General features: G+C 44.7%; 1 protein-coding gene across 2 annotated transcripts in view; it reads right to left on the reverse strand.

The window, feature by feature from the left end:
* Positions 1 to 22377, reverse strand: part of RBKS (ribokinase) — a 110861-nt gene that overhangs the window by 10805 nt on the left and 77679 nt on the right. The window contains exon 8 of one of the 2 annotated variants that reach the window (XM_025405845.1): positions 19892 to 20639. The exons of the other annotated variant lie outside the window; for it this stretch is intronic. Coding sequence (XP_025261630.1) covers positions 20574 to 20639 — 66 coding nt within the window. The 3' untranslated portion in view covers positions 19892 to 20573. Of the gene's footprint in view, positions 1 to 19891; positions 20640 to 22377 lie in introns of those variants that run through there. 2 annotated transcript variants of the gene reach the window in all.

Here is a 22377-nt window from a genome sequence, read left to right on the forward strand (position 1 = left end):
GTGGATGGAACTAAAAGGCAGAAGGGCAAATTCTTTCTCTCTCTTCTTGAGCTAGGACATCTATGTTTTCTCCCCTCTCCCTCCGCACATTAACTGGGATCTCAGGTCTTTGACCTCAGACTAAACGGTACCACTGGCTTTCCTATTTCTCCATCTTGCAGACCGTGGGCCTTCTTGCCTTCCATAACTGCACGTGTCAATTCCCATAATAAATCTACACACACACTTGGGCCGGGTGCGGTGGCTCACGCCTGTAATCCCAGCACTTTGGGAGGCCGAGGTGGGTGGATCACGAGGTCAGGAGATCAAGACCATCCTGGCTAACACGGTGAAACCCCGTCTCTACTAAAAATACAAAAAAATTAGCTGGGCGTAGTGGCGGGCGCCTGTAGTCCCAGCTGCTCCGGAAGCTGAGGCAGGAGAATGGCATGAACCCGGGAGGCAGAGCTTGCAGTGAGCCGAGATTGCGCCACTGCACTCCAGCCTGGGCGACAGAGCGAGACTCCATCTCAAAAAAAAAATAAAATAAAATAAAATAAAAAATAAATCTACACACACACACACACACACACAAAATACATATACAAATACATATACATATACATATACATATACATATACATATACATATACATATACATCTCTCCATCTGATTTCTCTGGTGAACCCCAGCTAATATCAATTCATGTATATGAAATCCTAGAAAAGGCAAAAATGTAGCAACAGAAAGCAGGTCAAGGGCTGGGGAGTATTGACTGCAAAAGGACTGCACAGGAACTTTCTGGGGTGATAAAAATACTCTAGGTTATGATTACAGTAGTGATTAAATGACTGCATACATTCATCAAAACTCATTGAATCATGCACTGAAAATGGGTAAAATCTTACTGTATAAAAATTATATCTAATACAACTGATTTTTTAAAAAGGCAAAGGAGTGGGTATGTGTATTGAGTTATACAGGAATGTCAGGTTTGAAAACCTTGACAGTTATTTCCTGGGTTTACTATTGATTTACTCCCAAGTGTGTGGTTGAGATAATCATTGAGATTTACTGTGGGCCATGCTTAAGTGTTTTGATTGGCATATGGGAATTTATTTGTCCTTATACTGAGAGCTCGAATTCTACCTCTGCTCTTCCAGTCTAAAGATTTCTTTCTTCTGGCAGTGTGGGCTTTGGAGTAACACAGACCTGTATGTGAATCTTGGCCTCACCACTTTCTAGCTTTATGACATTGGGGAAATTAATGTAAATTCTCTGTGACTTTGTTTTCTTATACATAAAATGAAGTTATTAACATCTTTCTCATAAGGATTTTGTGAACATTAAAAAACAGCTCAACTTTCAATAGAAGAGATAAATTAAAAAATAAAAGCTAAACAACTGTTAATTCTTTCCTTTCTGACCAAAAGCATTTCTGTCTTTTCCCTAATTAAAAGTTGATGGCTTTGTTTCCACGGAATCTATCATCCCTTGGTGCTCAATCTTTTAACCTAAAATCAATGACCAGAAATCTTAACACATGTTGTTTCTTCATTTATTTTTCTACTTCCTCCCTTGACCTCCCTTGCTCTTTTGCACACCCTCTGCACAGACTGGGCATGTTCACTTCACTGCTGGTTTATGCTCTGCCTTTCTCCTGCTCCTTCTTGCTCTGCCAAGTCCCCCTTTCTCTGTGTCTAGTTTGGAAGCCGTTGATCCTGCTAGTCTTTACCTTTTTGGGCCTTCATTCAAAACTGTTTGCTGTCTTTCTTTAGAAGGCCCTGCTCCTTTATGATATCTTCCCAGAGTACCTCTTTTTTTTTTTTTTTTTTTTTTGGAGACAGACTCTTGCTCTATTGCCCAGGCTGGAGTGCAGTGGCATGATCTCGGCTCACTGCAACCTTCGCCTCCTGTGTTCACGCCATTCTCTGGCCTCAGCCTCCCGAGTAGCTGGGACTACAGGCACCCGCCACCACGCCCGGTTAATTTTTTGTAATTTTAGTAGAGACAGGGTTTCACCGTGTTAGCCAGGATGGTCTCAATCTCCCGACCTCATGATCCGCCCGCCTCGGCCTCCCAAAGTGCTGGGATTATAGGCATGAGCCACTGTGCCCGGGCCCAGAGTACCTCATTTTGCCAAAGTTACTTGAAACATTTCAACAACCTATGTGCTTAACCTAACAATTCCTACAAAAGCTCAGCATTCTACTTCCTGTTTGCCTTGGTGTAGAGTGGAGTATAGATTAAATGGTCAAGTCCACATCAAGAAAGAGCTCTGATTGCAATTAGGTTGACTCATCCACAAAATGCAAAAGCAATTTACTTAAAGGATTCTGAAAATAGATCAATTGTTAACAGTGACATTAAATGTTATTAAGAATCCACAAGTCTATACTGATATAAAATAAATTAATAAATACTGGAGAAAGAAAAATTCTTCCTTACAGTAGAATGCCAGCTAGTAAAAACCTTTAAAAAGTCACTATTGTGCAACTATCATAGTGCTGTCTGATTCAGGGAGGAATCATCAGTGGAGGCATTAACACTGCTGGGTAAAGGTAGGATGAAGGTAGGATATTTACAAGTTATAAATAATCCCCCCACAGATTATGTATTAATTACACAGGCAAAAAGAGTGACTGTACACTTGAGAAACTTGGGAGGCACCACCTTAACCAAGTGGCCAACAGTAGTATCACCGATAAGACGACAAACTGACACCACTGCCCCTGATGTGGGGCCTGGAGAAGGACACGAGGTCATGGATGTAGCATTCCTGCCTCAAATGCATAAGACAGACCTAAATTGACATGCATTCTACAAAACAATGAGCTTGTGCTGTTCGAAAAATATCAATGCCATGAAAGACAACATAGTTTACGAACCTGTTTCATATTCAAGGAGACTAAAGTAATACATAGTCTTGGATTGGATCCTGAACCAAAAATTATAAAAAACCACTATTGGGACATTATTAGACTGTACATATAAGATTATCTCCATGTAAAACTTCTTGAATTTGATAATTATATTGTACTTTTGTTATGTCCTTTTTTTCAGGAGACATATCCTGAAGTACTAAGAGGTAGAATCATGATGTTTGTGACTTACTCTCAAATCGAAAAAAAGATATTAATGTATTTTGAGAGAAAGCAATAAAACAAATGTGGCAAAATGCTAACATCAGGGAAACTAGGTGAAGAGTATATGGGACTACTGTAACTTTTCTGTAAGTTTTACTTTTTAAAAATAAAAAATTTTATTAAAGAAGTTGTGGTGGCATGGTGGCTCACGCCTGTAATCCTAGCACTTTGGGAGGCCGAGGCTGGTGGATCACCTGAGGTCGGGAGTTCAAGACCAGCCTGACCAACGTGGAGAAACCCCATGTCTACTAAATACAAAATTAGCTGGGCGTGGTGGCGCATGCCTGTAATCCCAGCTGTTTGGGAGGCTGAGGCAGGAGAATTGCTTGAACCTGGGAGGTGGAGGTTGTGATGAGCCGAGACTGCACCATTGCACTCCAGCCTGGGCAACGAGAGCGAAACTCCATCTCAAAAAAAAAAAAAAAAAAAAAAAAAGTTTTAAAAATACCATGTGTAAGAAGGAAATCAATATCAGTCACTCTTTGTGAATTTGCAAATGGGCCAATTCCTGCCCCTGAATGATTTCTCTTTCTTTTTAAGTAAGTGGACATCTGCTACAAGTCGGGGTGGACTGAAGTGAAGCTCTTTCCCACACTTGGAAATACCAACCTCATTGAGGCAGTTTCCACTGTAATCATGAACTAGACAATGACACTCCCATGAACAATGAGAGGATTGGGAGGAACACTTTTTTTTCTTTTTCTTTTTCTTTTGAGCTGGAGTTTTCGCTCTTGTTGCCCAGGCTGGAGGCAATGGCGCGATCTCAGCTCACTGCAACCTCCGCCTCCTGGGTTCAAGCAATTCTCCTGCCTCAGCCTCCCAAGTAGCTGGGATTACAAGTGTGTGTCACCACGCCTGGCTAATTTTTGTATTTTTAGTAGAGACAGGGTTTCAACATGTTGGCCAGGCTGGTCTCAAACTCCTGACCTTGGGTGATCTGCCTGCCTCAGCCTCCCAAAGTGCTGGGATTACAGGTGTAAGCCACTGTGCCCAGCCTGGTAGGAACACTTTTTAACTGTGACAGTGATTGCCAAAAACCAAAAAACTGAGGCCTGGGATGTTAGTGACAGCCCTGTTGTGATGGTATCCAGCACCCTGTGCCAAGACCACTGCTGGTTTCTTCTGTTTTCAACCAAGAACCATGACAGAGGCAATCTCCATGTGTTAAACTCTCATGAGAGGTCGGAAATCCTGTCCATGTCTTTCCCTGCTGACTCCTTAGAGTTTTACAATCCCTTAAAAGTACTGGGCATTCAATTAATACTTGCTGATGGACCGTCTCTCAGATGCCCCAGTCTCCACCTTCTCACCAGATGTGAGATGCAGGGGTTCTGTGTTTTTCTTCACAAAGAGGGCAGCAGTTGGACTACTGAGCCCCAAACCACAAAGAAGCAGGGAGGCTCCTGGCTGACAGGGGCCTTCAGGTCAAAGACAAGAAGGCTGATCTGAAAAGTTACATTACATCCAACAATGGAAAAACTCTTTGAAATTTAAACATAAAAGGGGCAGAAAAGGCCTTGTACTCTTCACAGAGGAGTGGAAGGGTAAGGAAGAGAGTGAACTTTTCCTGTTTGCTCTGCATCAAGAGGCAGCAAAGCTGGGTATTTATACACACACATACAACACTGACCTCATTTCATCTTCACACTGACCCCCCGACCACCCCCTACTGACACTTGAGGGAACTGAGTCTCAGAAACATCCAGTAATTTGTCCAGAGTCACACAGCTGGTAAATGGCAGAGCTGCACTTTGTACCCAGACCCAGCGATTCCTGCTCTCATCACGTTACACCACCCAGTGAAGGTTTGGGGCAAGCAGGCAAGGAGGGAGGGAAAAAGGAAGGAAATCAAGCTGAGAAGAGTCTCCCTTCCTTTTGACATCCTGTAATCCCTTTGTATTTCTCTTAGGACTCTGAGTTCATTGTGCTGAATGTTTTTTGTACAAGACTTTGCTCTGGGACAATCTGAACTCTCTTTAGGGTAGGTACTACTTCTCTGTCCCCTCTGTTTCTCCTGCTGCCTTGTCCCTTGCTTTGAGCTGACCTGACTTATTGGTCCTAGCTCTATCATGTTCTTCTCTTCCCATGATCTCTTCTAAGGTGACCGGACGGCCCTTGCTGAACTACATGTGACTTTCTTTTGTGTTAGTGAAAATGAAGGTTAGGTTGCCACGGCCCAGAGTTACTTGATATTCTCATTGTTGAATCTATTTATACCACAAAGCTTTCAAGTGCCAATAAATTACTTGGCTGTTGATTCACATCTTCAGTATAACTATTTTTATACACTGGTATGATTTTTTTTTTTAAATGGAAAGTGCTTTAAAAGTAGGAGCTGTATTGTATCGCTGTGATTTTCCTGTAAGTCAAGTACTTTCCAATCAATCATTCTTAGAATAATGAAATAGTTCTCATTGATACAACATGATGGTTTTAACCTTTTACTGAAAATTATTTTTGTGCCAAAAGGGGTGATGGCATAATTCATCTTCCTTCAATATAATACCCATGTGGCTACTACCCTTTGCCTTCTCACAGTGATTTCCTCTTAAGGAAGAGCTGCTCTTATAGAATGGGTGTGGCATCTGAAACCCCTGCCTTCCTGAGGTCCTTGACACTTCTGGGTTCTGAGTTCTAGTGGTGCCCATGGAGGAAGCTGGGGAATCAGGGAAGCGCAAGGACAGGAAAATTGGCCCCATGGAATACCTGAGCCTTGTAGTGGGGGTGGGAGGGGTGCCGGTGGGGAGGGTTGAGGACTTGGCAGGGCTGGTGAGAGATGACACTCATGAGTAGCTGGTGAGATGACCCCAAGGGGAGAATCTGAAAGGTGGGCGCCCCTGAGGTCAGCGCCTGGAGCTGGGTATGGGTCTGGGTGGGCAGCCTCTGCTGCTAGGGCCCGAGGCAATGTTGCCATGGGCGGCTGGTTTCTCATTTCCCTTCCCCTCTGTTTCAGACAATCCTGTCTGTCCATAGCTCCCTCCCTCCCCCCTCCCTCCCACCGTCCCTTGCCTGCCTGGGCCGTGGACTATGGCCATGCGTTAGTTCCTTCACTGAACGTACCTGACTCATGTCCCTGCTTCTTTTTTTTTTTTTTTCTCTTTTTTGAGACGGAGTCTCACTCTGTCGCCCAGGCTGGAGTGCAGTGGCGCGATCTCGGCTCACTGCAAGCTCTGCCTCCCAGGTTCAGGCCATTCTCCTGCCTCAGCCTCCCGAGTAGCTGGGACTATAGGCTCCCACCACCTCGCCTGGCTAGTTTTTTGTATTTTTTAGTAGAGACGGGGTTTCACCGTGTTAGCTAGGATGGTCTCGATCTCCTGACCTCATGATTCACCCGTCTCGGCCTCCCAAAGTGCTGGGATTACAGGCGTGAGCCACCGCGCACGGCCTCCTGCTTCTTAAGGCTCTGCTCTCTTAATAAATGCTGTGGAGCTGGGAAAAATGTATGACATCCCCAGCAGAGCACACCTCCATGTTAATCTGAGTCTGCTGGTCTTCTATAGCTTTTGTTTTGAGGCTCTGCTCAGAGTCAGGCTCTCTGCTGAGTGCTTTGCATGTTATGGCCTTTGTTTTCATTAGAACCTGGGGGAGGTAGGCTTATTTGGGGCTGTGGTGTATGGTTAGGCAAAGTGGCATTGCGCAAGGGTGCCCAGCTGAGGGCTGAGAGTGGGCTGTGGGCCATGGCCAGCTCACTGAGCTGTGTGCCTATCCAGATGGGCAGCTTCTTCTATAATAATTTGCACAGAGTGTCACAGATGCCAGGAGCAACCCTGGGCCATCCTTATTTTACACTGAGGAAAATGGGATTTAAGGAGGTTAAATCACTTGCCCAGTGTAAAGAAAAGGTGGTAAATGGCAGTTGAGATTTGTACCAAGGTCATCTGTGCAGGAATCCAGCAGCAGAGCAGATGGAGAAGCTATTTTGGGGGAAAGAGACTGCCCACATTTTCCCATTTCCCCATGGGAAGGCTTATGTTTTCTGTAGTGATGAAGAAATACAGGGATGGAGGAGGGAAGGCTGTGAAGGTCCAGTGAGAATCCACTGCATGGGGGGCCCATTTTCCTCTGTGTGCTTGGGGCTGGAGCAGAGAACATGAACTAGTGTTGTCCTGGGTGAACTAGTGTTGTCCTGGGCAGGTGTGGGGGAGGAGCAGGGGTACAAAAGAATCAAAGGTTTCAGGAAAGAATATTTCAGATGAACAGCCAGAGAGTCTGACCTGGATCAGGAAAGAAGAGAGGTCAAGAGGCAAGGAGAAAGTGCAGGGAACTAAGACAAGTGGGAACGGTGTAGAAGAGGTGAAAGCCAGGGGGTGCTCGGAGAGGAGGATGTGAGGTTTTACCGGAGAACTGAAGTGGTTTCAAGGAGGTACTAGCCATGTCCTGGAGGTTGTCATGGGAGTGGGAGGCTGCAATGGAGTGGAGGTGAAGAGTCACCGGAGTAGAGGGCATCTAGGAGCTATGAGACTTGCTAACGGTTCATCCTCATGGCACTGAAGTCATCCCACATCATGACAGCATTGGGGCAGAGAGAAAAATGGTCATGTAGACGCCAAAGTCCTAGATAAATACACATGGATCGAGAGAGGAAGTTGGGGTATATGTAGCCAAACAGTTTCAGCTGCTATGAATATAATGGGTCCTAAATCAATATCTTTAGCCCAGACTCTCGTCTGTCTTTGGATTTGTGTATCTAACCACCTGTGAGCCGGCTCAACCTGGCTCATGTCTCTTGCAGGCAACTCTAACTCAACACGGCTGAAATGAACTCAAAACTCTGCCTTAAAATGGGCCTCTTCTTATCTTTTCAGCTTGTGACACCTCCACACTGAAAACTTGGGGTTCTCCTGGGTATCTCCTTCCCATATACTTAATCAATCACCAGTTGCTGAGTTTAAATCCTAAACGTTTCTCAAATCTGTCCTCTCGTCTCCACCCCTACCCCCACTGCCCCAATAATGTTCACATCACCTCAGAGGGTCACATTAACTTCCTAGCCAGTCTCCCTGCCTCCAGTCTGGACCCTTCCAGCCCATCCTCTACACTACTGCAAATCTGTCCATGTGGCCTCCGTGCCGTCAACTTCTTAACATGGCACATGAGGTTCCCACTTTTCCAGTTTCATCTCTTACTTCCTCCTATTCACTTAAGGAACTTACTTCTTCCTATTCAGTTATGGGTCTTAGTACATAGAGACACCTCGGCGTGGACTTTTCCCTAGGCTAACTCCTATACTCATTTTTGGAGACGCAGCTTGGGTATTAACTTGGTCATCACATATTTATTGCCTAGCACTATGTTCAAAGCACTGTGCTGTCCCTGAAACCACCAGTCTCAGGCCCTCTGGTTGCCCCTTGCCCTCTCCTCGAGGGTAGGACACCCGTCTTCATCACTTCCGTGTCCTGAGACCTAGTGCAGGACCTGGACCATAGCTGAGGTAGGCACTGACTGAACCAAGAACTGTCAGGAGGGTGGGTAATGAGCGATGAGGTGAGGAGCACACACTGTCCCAGGAACGCCCGGTAGGAGGATGACAATGGAACAGATGCGTGAAAGTTCTGGTTTGCCAAATTCCAGTTGATAGAAAAGGGGACAAGCTGGAGGAAATGATGGGTATGAAGTGTGGCTGGGAAAAACCCCCCAGTGATGAAAGTCTCCAAGGTAAGACCTTGTCAGGCAGCTCTAACAGATCCCAGACAATCTTGCAAGAATGACGTCACTACCAAGCTTCACTTGTTAGGAATCCGTACCCACGCTGAATGAGTCACTACCCAAACTGCCGAGGGACCCTAACAGTTACAGCCCTTGCATTCCTCCCCGATGTCTTCATGCATTCCATCTCACAAGTAGATGCCACTTTCTTCTCTTTTCAAAACCTCTCCCTACACAAAGCTATTCAGAGCCTACGCTGTGGACATGAATTCCCCAGCCATGCTTGTGGTTTTAGAAGCCAGGGAAAAGCAAATGGGATGAAACATGACTAAATCATAAGTCAATGCATTATTTCTTTAAAAAGAATATTGTCAGGGATTTAGGAAAGGGAGAGAGGGCAAATGTAAACCACCAGGGTCTCTGCTACCTCCTACCACCATACCGGGGCCACTAGATTCCACCAACAGGGTCAGCCTTGCTGGCTACACTGGGTTTAGGTCAGAATTTCTTCAAGGGAGAGTGTTTCAAGGAGGGCTGTGCCAGCTGCTGAGACGGCTCATACTTACGCTGGCCCAGGGGCCAGGCTTGCTCTGTGCTTGCTTCCAAGTTCTAAAAATGGGGCTTCTGCCTTGTTCTTGTCTGCAGGAGGCTGAGGCGTGAGTATCTAGCTGACTGGGCCTGGGAACGAAAAAGTCATTTTTTGTCCTCCAAGGGTTAATCACTGACAGGCAGGAGATATGGGTGTCAAACAAACCTGGTTTTAAGTCCTGCTTCTGCCTTTTTGTTAGCTGTGTCTTTTTTTTTTTTTTTTTTTTTTTGAGACAGGCTCTTGCTCTGTCACCCAGGTTGGGTTACAGTGGCACAATCACAGCTCACTGCAGCCTCAACCTCTTGGGCCCAAGCAGTTCTCCCACTTCAGCCTCCTGAGTAGCTGGGACTACCGGTGCAAGCCACCACTCCTGGCCAGCTCTGTCATCTTTTAAGAATGGTAAATTCATTGCCTTTTCACTGGCAGTAAAGGTCTTGTGTCATTTTTATTTCTATTCGCACAACTGGAAAATGTGATTTTTTCAACTGGGACAATGCAGTAAATGGTTCAGAATTCAGACAGACCTGGGTTTAAGTCCTGATTTCACCACTTACTAGCTGTGTGACCTCTGGCAAGTTACTCAGCTTTTCCGTGGGTTTATTTATCTGTACAATGGGAACTTGCCTCATAGGGCTATTGTGAAGACTGAATTAAGTAATGTATGTGAAAAGGCTTAGCACAGTGCTTGGCACAGAGCAGGTGTTCAACAAAGGTGAGGCAGACAAAGATGGTATTATCTCAGTGGCCCCTTATGTTGCTCAAGTTTTTGGCAGTGAAAGCCCATGACCTAGGTCAGAGGGGGCCAGACAAGGCATCTAAGAAACAAAGGTCAACATCCTAGGGCACAATCCATAGGATTGTGAGGCAAGGGGTTTGCGCTGTGACTGGCTTTATGTTTCCAGCTCAGAGTAGAAGGATAAGGGCGGCCAGGAATGCACTTGGAGGCAGGAAGAGGTGAAGGTCAGTGTCCTGTGGCCTTGTTTATGAGGGATGCCAGGCTCCAGAGAGTTCCAGCCATGATCACCATTGTGTGCTGGGGTCTCCATTCCCCATGCTTTCATTTGTGGAGGAGGTGCAGAAGGAGAACACTGAGAGAGGCTTCTGGGCAGAGGCCTAGAGCTGGGGCAGGTGAGGCTGCAGGACAGGATGGGAACAGGGTTACTGCTGGCAGGGACAGCCTGCACATCCTCAGCAGTGCCAAGTTGATGGAGCATTCCATTGTCAACCACAGCTAGCCAGCCACTGCACAGAGGGCTGCCACCCATGGAGAGGAGATGTAGCAGAGGCTGGAGGACAGGGCAGGCAGGCTGAACAGATGGTGCAGGAACAATGTGATTTTGGAAGATATTCCTCTAGCAGTGCAGTGCTGGAACCTGAGGTCAGGGCCTATCCTGATTAATGATGGATAAAGGGCCACCTGATCTACTTACTCCATGTGATCAACCTCACCACTCACTCAGAGCGAACAAAAGGGCCCTGCCTACAGCCTTCATTTCATCCGGGGCATGCATTCCCAACTGGGGCTATATCTCCCCGAAAGGGGTCAAAATCCATTCTTGGTGGTGTGTGAAAGAAATCTTAGATATTACACAAATGCTCTCCAAAGGGCCACAGTATACATACACACACACACATACACACACACACACACGGTCCTAACTTATGATGGTTCGATTTATAATTTTTCAAGTTTATGACAGTATGAAAGTGATACACATTCAGTACAAACTGTAATATAATGTTTGGTAGCTGTGTTAGGCAGTTCTTGCATTGCTATAAAGAAATACCTGAGGCTGGCTAATTTATAAAGAAGAGATTTAACTGGCTCATGGTTCTGCAGCTGTACAAGCATGGCGCTGGCATCTGCGTGGTTTCTGGGGAGGCCTCAGGGAGCTTTCACTTATGGTGGAGGGTGAAGCAGGAGCAGGCATGGTACATGGGGAGAGCAGGAGCAAAACAGAGTGACGGGGAAGATGCCACGCACTTCTGCTTTTGATACAGGGTCTCACTCTTGTCACCCATGGCTCACTGCAGCCTCAGCCTCCTGAGCACAAGCCAGCCTCCTGTCTCAGTTTCCTGAGTAGCTGGGACTACAGGTGTGTGCCATCTTACCTGGCTAATTTTTGTTTTTTTTTTTTTAAAGACAAGAGTCTTGCTATGTTGCCCATGCTGGTCTTAAACTCCTGAACTCAGGCGATTCACCTGCCCTTGCCTCCCAAAGTGTTGGGATTACAGGCGTGAGCCACTGTGCCCCACCGCCACACTTTTAAACAACCAGATCTCAAGAGAACTCACTCACTATTTTGAGGACAGTGGCAAGGGGATGGTGCTAAACCATTCATGAGAAATCCACCCCCATGATCCAGTCACCTCCCACCAGGCCCCAGCTCCAACAGTGAGGATTACAACCCAACATGAGATTTGGCAGGGACAACATCTCAAGTATAGCAGTAGGTTAGCTGTATTAAACGCATTTTCGATTAATTATATTTTCAGTTTACGGTTGGTTTGTCTGAATGTAATCCCACTGTAGGTCAAGGAATATATATGTGTGTGTGTGTGTGTGTGTGTGTGTGTGTATGTGTGTGTACGTGGTATAAAAATTTCATGGGGAAGAGGGAGGATGATTAGGAAAAGAAGTCTCAAAAGTTTCCTTGGAGTGGGGTGATGATAAAGAAACAAAGTTTGAGAAAAAAATGAAGCAGGACCTCTTGTCCCAAAGAACTACCAGTGGCCCAGTTAGGGTCTTCTAGTGAGTTAAGAAGCCCTAAGCAGCCACCCTAACTTCAATGCATGCTAATACTCCCTGCTTTCCTCCCACTGAACGAGAAATCCCTACCTCTGTCAACCAGTTCCTCTCCTGTTTACCCGCATCTACAGTCTCCATGGCCACCAGTGAGTCCTGGGGAAGCTCAACCCCTGGGGTGAGGAATTTTTTTTTTATTTTTTATTTTTTATTTTTCATTATTATTATACTTTAAGTTCTAGCGTACATGTGCATAACGTGCAGGTTTGTTACACATGTATACTTGTGCCATGTTGCTGTGCTGCACCCATCAACTCGTCAGCACCCATCAACTCATCATTTACATCAGGTGTAACTCCCAATGCAATCCCTCCCCCCTCCCCCCACCCCATGATAGGCCCCGGTGTGTGATGTTCCCCTTCCCGAGTCCAAGTGATCTCATTGTTCAGTTCCCACCTATGAGTGAGAACATGCGGTGTTTGGTTTTCTGTTCTTGTGATAGTTTGCTAAGAATGATGGTTTCCAGCTGCATCCATGTCCCTACAAAGGACACAAACTCATCCTTTTTTATGGCTGCAGAATTTAACAAGAAGATGAAAACCAGCATGGCATGGCCTATCTTTCCCAAGGTGGGAAAGTGGAAGGGTTCTCCCTATGCAGACAGGACTGAGCGGTCTGTTTGTGAACATACCATTAGGCACAACGCCACTTACACAAGAGCCCAGTTCCACAGCTCAAATCTGAATTTTTCTTTTTCTTTCTTTTCTCTTTAAAAAATGTTTTTATAGAGACGGAGTCTCTCTTTGTTGCCCAGGCTGGTCTCAAACTTCTGGCCTCAAGTGATCCTCCTGCCTTGGTCTCCCAAAGTGTTGGCATTACAAGCACGAGCCACTGTACCCGGCCAAAATCTGAATTTTTCTAACTTATCAGTGCATATTTCTATCATAAGGATGAGATCACATCCTTTCCTGAACCTCAACCTTGCAGCCTTCCCTAACCAGGTCAGTTTATGAGCATCATGAAGGACAGTGAGAGTTCAGTTTTCTTATCATTATTATGTAAGTACTGATTTTTTTTTCTAAGGAAATCTGTAGGGAACATGACAAACCATTATGTCGCAAATGTTCGTGACTTTGCCTTCTACTACCAGCCACCTTGATTTTTGACATTTAAATTTCAATTATTAGCCAGGTGTGATGGCTCAAGTCTGTAATCCCAGCACTTTGGGAGGCTGAGGCGGGAGGATCAGTTGAGGCCAGGAGTTCAAGACAAGCCTGGGCAACATGGTGAGACCCTGTCTCTACAGAAAATAGGAAAATTAGCTGGGTTTGGTGGCATGCACTTATAGTCCCGCCTACTTGGGAGGCAGAGGTGGGAGGATTGATTGAGTCAGGGGGTGGAAGTCGCAGTGAGACAAGATTGTGCCCCTGCTGGATTGTGCCACTCCATCCTCGGTGACAGAGTAAGACTCTGTCTCAAAAAAAAAGAAAAAAAAAATCTATTAGTCTGAGATAATCCATTTTTTAATTACTCTGCAATTAAAAGACAGAGCAGGGGCCAGGTGCAGTGACTCATGCCTGTAATCCCAGCACTTTGGGAAGCCAAGGTGGATAGATCACTTGAGGTCAGGAGTTCGAGACCAGCCTGACTGACATGGCGAAACCCCATCTACACACAAAAAAAGTACAAAAATTAGCCGGTGTGGTGGTGTGCACCTGTAATCCCAGCTACTTGGGTGGCTGAGGCAGGAGAATCACTTGAACCCGGGAGGTGGAGGTTGTTGTAAGCTGAGATCGTGCCACTGCACTCCAGCCTGGGTGACAGAGCGAGACTCTTAAAAAAAAAAAAAAGTATTTTCCGGCTTAAGGTATTTCAAATGACCACTTTCATATGAATCAAGTCTAAAACTGCATGCAGCAAAGTTTTGATATTATTTTTGCTTCTGTTGTTTAAATAGGCACTTTTTTTTGTCTTGGCTCTATAATTCATTAGCTATTGGGTTTTAAAAATATGTATAATTAATATACATGTAATACAGCCACTTAAAGTATAAAATTCAACGTTCTTCAGTATAGTTAGAGTTGAGCAACCATCACCACAATCTAATTTTAGAACTGTTCATCTCCCTTGAAACAAACCTCATATTCATTAACAGTCACTCCTCATTCCTCCCCACCATCCCCAGGCCTAGGAACCACTTATCTACTTTGTCTCTATAGATTTGTTAAGTGGGGACACATTTTTGAGCAAAATCACTTCATATTCTAATTCTATAATTAACCAATAGCTTATTGTTCCATAATTATCCAATAATGGAACCACAATTAACCAATTATTAATATACTCACACCTAATCTTGATTTTAGCTGACACTTTGTGTGAAAAGTGAAGTTGGTGTTGGCCAGGTGGTTCTGTGTTACTGAAACTTCATTCCCAATAAGCACTGAGGCAACAGGTTTAGCTTCCTTCCTGCCCAGAAGTGTTCATTAAAGAGTTTGTAAAGTTTTCAAATTAAATTATAAATGCACCAGAAGATTGCTGTTAAAGAATTCCTGGTCAGGCACGGTGGCTCAAGCTTGTAATCTCAGCACTTTGGGAGGCCAAGGCCGGCGGATTGCTTGAGCTCAGGAGTTTGAGAACAGCCTGGGGAAGATGGCAAAGCCTTGTCTCTACAAAAAAATGTGAAACTTTAGCCAGGTGTGGTGGTGCACACCTGTGGTCCCAGGTACTCTGAGGTGGGAGGATTGTTGAAGCCCAAGAAGTCGAGGCTGCAGTGAGCTGTGCACTCTAGCCCGGGTGACAAAGTGAGACCTTGTCTTAAAAAAAAAAAAAAAAAGGATTTCTATGATGAAGTTGTTTGCAAAGGCTAATCTCTAAGGTAAAAATCCATCCGCATTCTTCTTGAACACAGATACATCAGGGGTGTCTAATCTTTTGGCTTCCCTGGCCCACACAGGAAGAAGAATTGTCTTGGGCCACAAAATACACTAACGATAGCTGATGAGGTTTAAAAAAATCGCAGAAAAATTCTCATAATGTTTTAAGAAAGTTTACAAATTTGTGTTGGACAAACTTGCATTAACTGGTTTGGTCTGTAAATCTCAGTTTCCATAGATCTGATTTTCTTGAGGGCTTTTCTTTTCGGTCTCTCTGCAGTGATTAATGTGTGGCAATGAGCACTGAGCTCCCTCCTTGAAGGTCCAGACACCCCTGCACAGGCATAAAATGATGGTTTTAGGATAAGACCCTTGCACGGTTGGTGTGTGCCATGTTCTAGGCACGAGAGCTTCAGTATCCATGCAACGTAGTTAGCCCTGATGGCTCATTTCCTTTTTTTTTTTTTTTTTTTTTTTTTAGACGGAGTCTCGCGCTGTCGCCCAGGCTGGAGTGCAGTGGCGCGATCTCGGCTCACTGCAAGCTCCGCCTCCCGGGTTCACGCCATTCTCCTGCCTCAGCCTCCTGAGTAGCTGGGACTACAGGCGCCCACCACCGCACCCGGCTAATTTTTTGTATTTTTAGTAGAGACGGGGTTTCACTGTGGTCTCGATCTCCTGACCTTGTGATCCGCCCGCCTCGGCCTCCCAAAGTGCTGGGATTACAGGCGTGAGCCACCCCACCCGGCCCTGATGGCTCATTTCCGAGCTTTCCTGGGACCTTGTAGGGAACAGCAAGTTTGAAAATTGATATATTTTTCTTTTTTTTTTTAATTTTCATTTTTTTGAGACTGAGTCTCACTCTGTCGCCCAGGCTGGAGTGCAGTGGCGCGATCTCAGCTCACTGCAACCTCTGCCTCCCGGGTTCAAGCGATTCTCCTGCCTCAGTCTCTTGAGTAGCTGGGATTACAAGCGTGCACCACCATGCCTGGGAAATTTTTATATTTTTAGTAGAGATGGGTTTTCACCATACAGGCCAGGCTAGTCTCAAACTCCTGATCTCAAGTAATCCACTCACACTGGCCTCTCAAAGTGCTGGGATTACAGGCGTGAGCCACCACACCCAGCCAAAAAATGGATATATTTTTCTTTTCTTTTCTTTTTTTTTTTTTTGAGACAGGGTTTCACTCTGTTGCCTAGGCTGGAGTGCAATGGCACAGTCTCAGCTCACTGTAGGCTTAACCTCCTGGGCTCAAGTGATCCTCTTACCTCAGCCTCCCAAGTAGCTGCGACTACAGGTGGGTGGTTAATTTTTTTGGTATTTTTTTTGTAGAGTCAGGGTTTTGCCATGTTGCCAGGTCTCAAGCTTCTGGGCTCAAACGATTTGCCAGCCTCGGCCTCCCAAAGTGCTGGGATTAAAGGCGTGAGCCACCAGGACCGACCTGAAAATGGATATATTAATATTTTCCTCGCATTTTATAGCCACTAATCAGGCAATGGTTTTTCTCTCTTAATACCAGATGAATTGTTAGACTGAAATGGCAGAATCTGAGACACAGCCATAAGGCCATTATATAGACAAAAAGGAATATCTGGCCAGCGAAATGATAAATATAAGCCTTTGCCCCACTCATTTCCCTGACATAATGCGCAGGCTAGCAGAATTCTGCCTGCAGAGTGACATTACTTTCACTGTTCCACAGCACTTTCTGGTTTACAGGGCATGTTTGCAGATGTGATTAAATTTGAATTTCATCGCAGTCCTGTGAGGTAGGTAGGGTGGGTCTTTGATTTTCCACATGAGAAACCAAGTGTAAGAACCTGCTCAAGGTCAAATGGCTAGGTGATAGAACTGAACACCTTGGTTAAAGCCCAGTCCCCATTAAAGCAGTCCTCTGGGGAGGCCATAAATGTATTCTAACTGTGCTCAAAAATATTTTGAAACTTCTCTTCAGTACCTTCAAAATCTGTAGCACATCTTTGAATATCTTCAATGGAGGCACATTTCATCTCAGTCAGTGGTTCTGAAACATAAGCATGCACTGGAATCGCCTGCAGGGCTTGTTAAAACACCGACTGCCGGGCTCCATCCCCAGAGTTTCTGATCCATCAAATCTAAGGTGGGGCCTGGGATTTGTGTTTCTAATGACTTCCCAGGTGATGCTGATACTGCTGGCATTAGGGCCATATTTTGAGAATCATATCCTAAGGAATTTATTTCTGGAAAGAGTGAATTGTTTAAAGCCAAGTCTAATTATTAAGGTGAGGGATCAAGCTAGGGAACTCCAACATTGGCCAAAAGCAATGGGCAACTGTAAAGAACAAGATTAGCTCTGGCAAACATTCAAATAAAGAGCTCCAAAAAGGTTCTGAAAACAACATGTGGTCTGAATGTGAAGCTTCCCAATGTGACCACTTTAAAAGGAAGAACACTCTTGGATGTGTGCTAAAGAATTCTCACAAGTGTACAGGAACATCTTGTACAAATTTACACTACGAGATGTTCACTATCAACCTTTTATACTCCAGCTTAGGAAAAACGAAACCATGGCGGTAACACCCACATTCGTACTGTATTAAGGAGGGATTAATATTTACAACAGCTGAACTCATTATACTGGCATGGCAGAGGTCTTTTTTTTCTTTTTTTGAGACAGGATCTCGCTCTGTCACCCAGGCTGGAGTGCAGTGGTGCAGTCACGGCTCACTGTAGCTTTGCCCTTCCTGGACTCAAACGATCCTCCCAACTCAGTCTCCTGAGTAGCTAGGACTACAGGCACTTGCCATCTCGCCTGGCTATAAAAAATTATTTCTGTAGAGATGGGGTCTCTCTATGTGGCACAGGCTGATTCTCTTGTCTTGGGCTCAAGCGATTCTCTTGTCTTGGCCTCCCAAAGTACTGGGATTCCAGGAGTGAGGCACTGCGCCCGGCCACCAGAGGTCCTTTCTATGCTGCAAAGGTGTGATGAGGAGGGAAACTCCCACTCTTCCTACCCTGAGTTTTTGGTTGTGATTGGAATGGAAAAGGTGAAAATATTTAATTTTGGATGCCAGAAATAAATATGCAGTATTTTGTGTGTGTGGGGGGAATCCCAGCAGAAAGGAAAAAAAACGAACTACATTAGGTACTTGAGCTGAGAGAAAGTCAATCCTTCATGTCACAGCAGGGAAAAAAAGAGGCGGAGGACTGCCTAAATATTGGTTCTATTTTAATTCCAATTCTACATTACATTAAACTCTCCTTGTACTCCTCTCTAATTTACAGCAAATGCTGACACAAATTGGTATGCCTTCTCTTCTTTGACATCAGTGTTTCTCTTGAATTATGTATTTCTATCTGGAATGAGGTTTATGAGGCTAAAGCCTTCTTTCATTAAGATAGGTGAGAACAGAGAAGGATCAATAAGGGGTTGAGTGCAAAATCAAAGGTGGGGCTAAGATATGCTCAGGGCAGCACTGCACTGCCCAAAGCAACTGTAAGTGGTATTACCAATGACACTAATCTTCTGAATTTCAATACACTGATTACATTTCAACTACTACAGAACAAGAAAAACTCTATTAACCTTCATCCCAGAACTGCCAGATTCCTCCTTTATTGGTACCCTACAAGCATTTAGTACCCATTTGTAAAAAAGAGTACAGATAATCGTAATAACTACATCACTTGGAATCCATCTAAAATTGAGTCAAAGACACAAGAAATCCCCTGCCTGACACAGTGTGTCTCGGTCATCTCAGCCTTCACACAGGTTGGGTGCTTGGTTGTGGTGCTCAACCTACCTCACAGTTTGGTGCCACGGACAGATGTGGCCCCACTATTGGTGATAAATGGCTCCCGGTCCAAGTCAGTCATTAGTTCATATTGACAGAGGCCAGTGGCTGGCTCCATCTGGGGCCTGACTGTGTCTCAGGGTCCATTCTCAGCTTTGTTAGTTTGTGATGGGCTCTGGGCTGGCTGGTCAGACCAGGACTGAAGTGGAGCATTTTGATGAAGCTGTTTTGAGATAACATTTGCATCAAAATGACCATGTAAAAATGTCAATATATTGTCTTGTATTACCAAATAATATACAGAACAGACATGCCTGATCCTTTCCCTTTTCTATACCTCATTCTACCCTCGGCCCAAGCCTGTGCCTCACCCTATAGGTAATCTTCAGCCATCTCTGAAAACTCTTCCATTTTTAATCTTTACCTATCACTCACTTCACCCCAGGAATGGGAACTGGAGATAAGATGAAGCTCTTTGTTTTTTCACATTTCTTGATAATTAAAAAAGAATATTTTCTGGCCGGGCGCGGTGGCTCAAGCCTGTAATCCCAGCACTTTGGGAGGCCGAGACGGGCGGATCATGAGGTCAGGAGATCGAGACCATGTTGGCTAACACAGTGAAACCCCGTCTCTACTAAAAAATACAAAAAACTAGGCGGGCGAGGTGGCGGGCACCTGTAGTCCCAGCTACTCGGGAGGCTGAGGCAGGAGAATGGCGCAAACCCGGGAGGCGGAGCTTGCAGTGAGCTGAGATCCGGCCACTGCACTCCAGCCCGGGCGACAGAGCGAGACTCCGTCTCAAAAAAAAAAAAAAAAAAAAAAAAAAAAAAAAAAAAAAAAAAAAAAAGAATATTTTCTGTTTTGCTTATAATAATGTGAAAATTGTCCGTAAGTCAATATGGCTACATCAGTGCAGCTCAACCATAATGTTCTTTGGCTGAAACTGGCTGTGCCCAGTAGCCTTATGGTGACGTGGCTTACCCACTGGCATATCCCTTGTTTGGCCGGCCTAAGGAACATGTGAAGGACACTGTCACCCTGAGAGTGTGCGTGGGCCGGGAGCCCAGTGGGCTGCTCTAGCCTCTCTTCAAGTTCAGGGGCAGGTGCTGCTCCCAGCCATGGCCCTCACTGCTCTGCTGGCTGGCAAGCTGCTGAGAAGAATGGCCTGTGGAGGCTGAAAATTTGCTGAAAACCCCATTCTGCCCAAAATGTCTGCGGTGGGTTAATTTATTCTACAATTTAAAGAATTCCACATTAATAAAAGAGAAGTGGAATCCTGAGAGCGAGCTAAAAATGGAATTAAAAAGGGCCCATTCTTCAGGCAATATTAATGAGAGCTTTGTATATATATTGGTGAGTAAATGGCAATTAAAACTAAAATGTCTGTTAGTGATTCACTGAGTTCTAAAGGTTGGCCTTTTGCCTTTTGTGGTCAGCAATTGCCTTTTTTTTGTGACTCCACCATTCTAGACAGAAAACAATTAATCCAGTAGGACTTAGTATCTTACAAAAGATTTGCTAAAATATTTTCTGCCCAATGTTCATCTTCTAACAGCTGCTTTTTTATTTCAGTGAGAGGTACTTGAAATAAAATCATTGTTCTTCAAGAAAAATGCATGCTAAATAATATAGAGCTACCAGATTATTAAACAGCAAAGGCATTTCATAATATTAGCACCAACCACAGGTTCCACTTCTGCTGATGCACAAAATTTTGAGTAATTAGTCATTGCACAATGTTGTATTTATATTCGTTTTTGCTCGAGCTGTTAGGCCACAAAATCAGTAGGCAGTTGCTGTTATAAAAGGATTCTCTGGGTTATTTATAATGTTTCTGCTTCTTCACACTTGCTGCTTCACTCTTGGGTCTTGAGCCAGGTCTACACTGTGAAAATGAAGGAAGGAACTGAGCAATTGTTCTGTGAATCTAACTGCACTGAAAGCTGGTGTGGATGATTCACAACCAACTGTGTCTGTCTTGGCTGGTGCACCTGGTATATTTGTCTACACAACCCAAATTCGTCATATACTGGCTGATTTGTCACTTTATCAGGGAAGGATGCATAATTACATGAAGGCTGTGTTTCCACCAGGAATAAGCTAGTGTCTAAGGCACAGGTGGTAGGGCAAGTATCTGAACTAGCATTATGTTGCAAAAGAGTTACTTCAAATGTCAGTTACTTTAAATGAAGGATCGATTTCTGCTCCAAATGCTTGCCTGTTACACACATCAGTGATTCCCTACAAGGCAGGCATACCGGATGGAAGGGCATTTAGGGATCACCTGAGATTTTAATTTTTTTTTTTTTGTAAGTTATATAGGCATCTTTCTGTGCTATCTGTAGAGAATCACTGATGACAGGAACTCTTTCTAGTGGGAGTAGGTTTTAGCCTTTACGTGAGTCAGAGTAAAAAAAAAATGTGGAAAACCACTCAGACTGACAGAATGATCTGTTTGTTTCAACTATGAAATAACCATCTTAGTTATCTCTCCCCGTCCCCACTTTTTTTTAAGGAAATGAACTATCTTTATGTCATCTGAATTCCCATGAGCTCTTAAACCCACTTCTCAGAATCCGTAGTCCAGGCTGCCACCCTCTCTCACCCAGATCAATACGACAGTCTCTGGACTGTTCTCCCTGACTCCAGTCTTGTCAACTCCAATTTATTCTTCATACAGCAGCCATATTAATCTTTTTATAAAGTATAAATCTGATCAAATGTATCCCTTGCTTACATGGCTCCCCACTGCCCTCAGAAGTGTGAATTCCCCGAAGTGGCAAAGGAGACCTTTTACAACTCAACCCTGCCACCTCTCCACCTCATCCTTTCCCACTCTCCTTTGTACTCAGGTCTTTCCAAATAGAACTATTTGAAGCAGCACAAATACGCCCTGCTCCTTTTAGCTGCTGCCTCTGCCTGGGTGCCACTTTACCAAGCAGCCACTGCCTTATCCTTCAGCTCGGCTCCTTCCCTTACCCTCTCAAACAGCTTCCCTGGGCTCCTCAGGCTAGGTGGGCTCCCTCCACTACATCACCATGAGACTTCTCATTCTGACTGTATGGACTATGCACTCTTCTAGATTCCAAGCTCTTTGTGGCCAGGGACTGTCTTATTGTGTCGGTGTGTCCCTGGTATACCAGTGCATATCCACTGCGTGGCATGTGGAAAATTCAAAGTGTGCTGAATAAGAAAGTATACAGTGGGATGTGCCTCATTCCATTTTGCCATTCTTTCCAATAGGGTATTTCCTATTTCTTAAGGAACTGTTTTCAGTTCTAGAGGCCGCTTTTGTATCATTAGTCTTGGAACTCCCACGATGCTCTGAGAATAAGATGAAAGGCAGCCTGAGGACCCTGACTGTGATCACTGCCTGTGAAGAAACCCAATTTAGGCTTCTCTTTGTAGCAATGTTGTAGCCTAGAGTTCTGAAAACTCTCCTTCTACAAGATACTCAGAATTCTGGGATAAAACGGAAGCCTTATTACTATTAATATATCTAAAAAATAGAAATAAGATTTTCCTAGAGTCCAAAAACAAAGAGAGTTCTAAAAACTAGCATGGTAAGAGCATAAACTATGGCCATCCAAGCAGTGTGCTGGTCCTAGTAATCTTGGGACTTC

The sequence above is a fragment of the Theropithecus gelada genome, chromosome 13, assembly GCF_003255815.1.
Source record: "Theropithecus gelada isolate Dixy chromosome 13, Tgel_1.0, whole genome shotgun sequence".
In the NCBI taxonomy this organism is placed as follows: domain Eukaryota; kingdom Metazoa; phylum Chordata; class Mammalia; order Primates; family Cercopithecidae; genus Theropithecus; species Theropithecus gelada.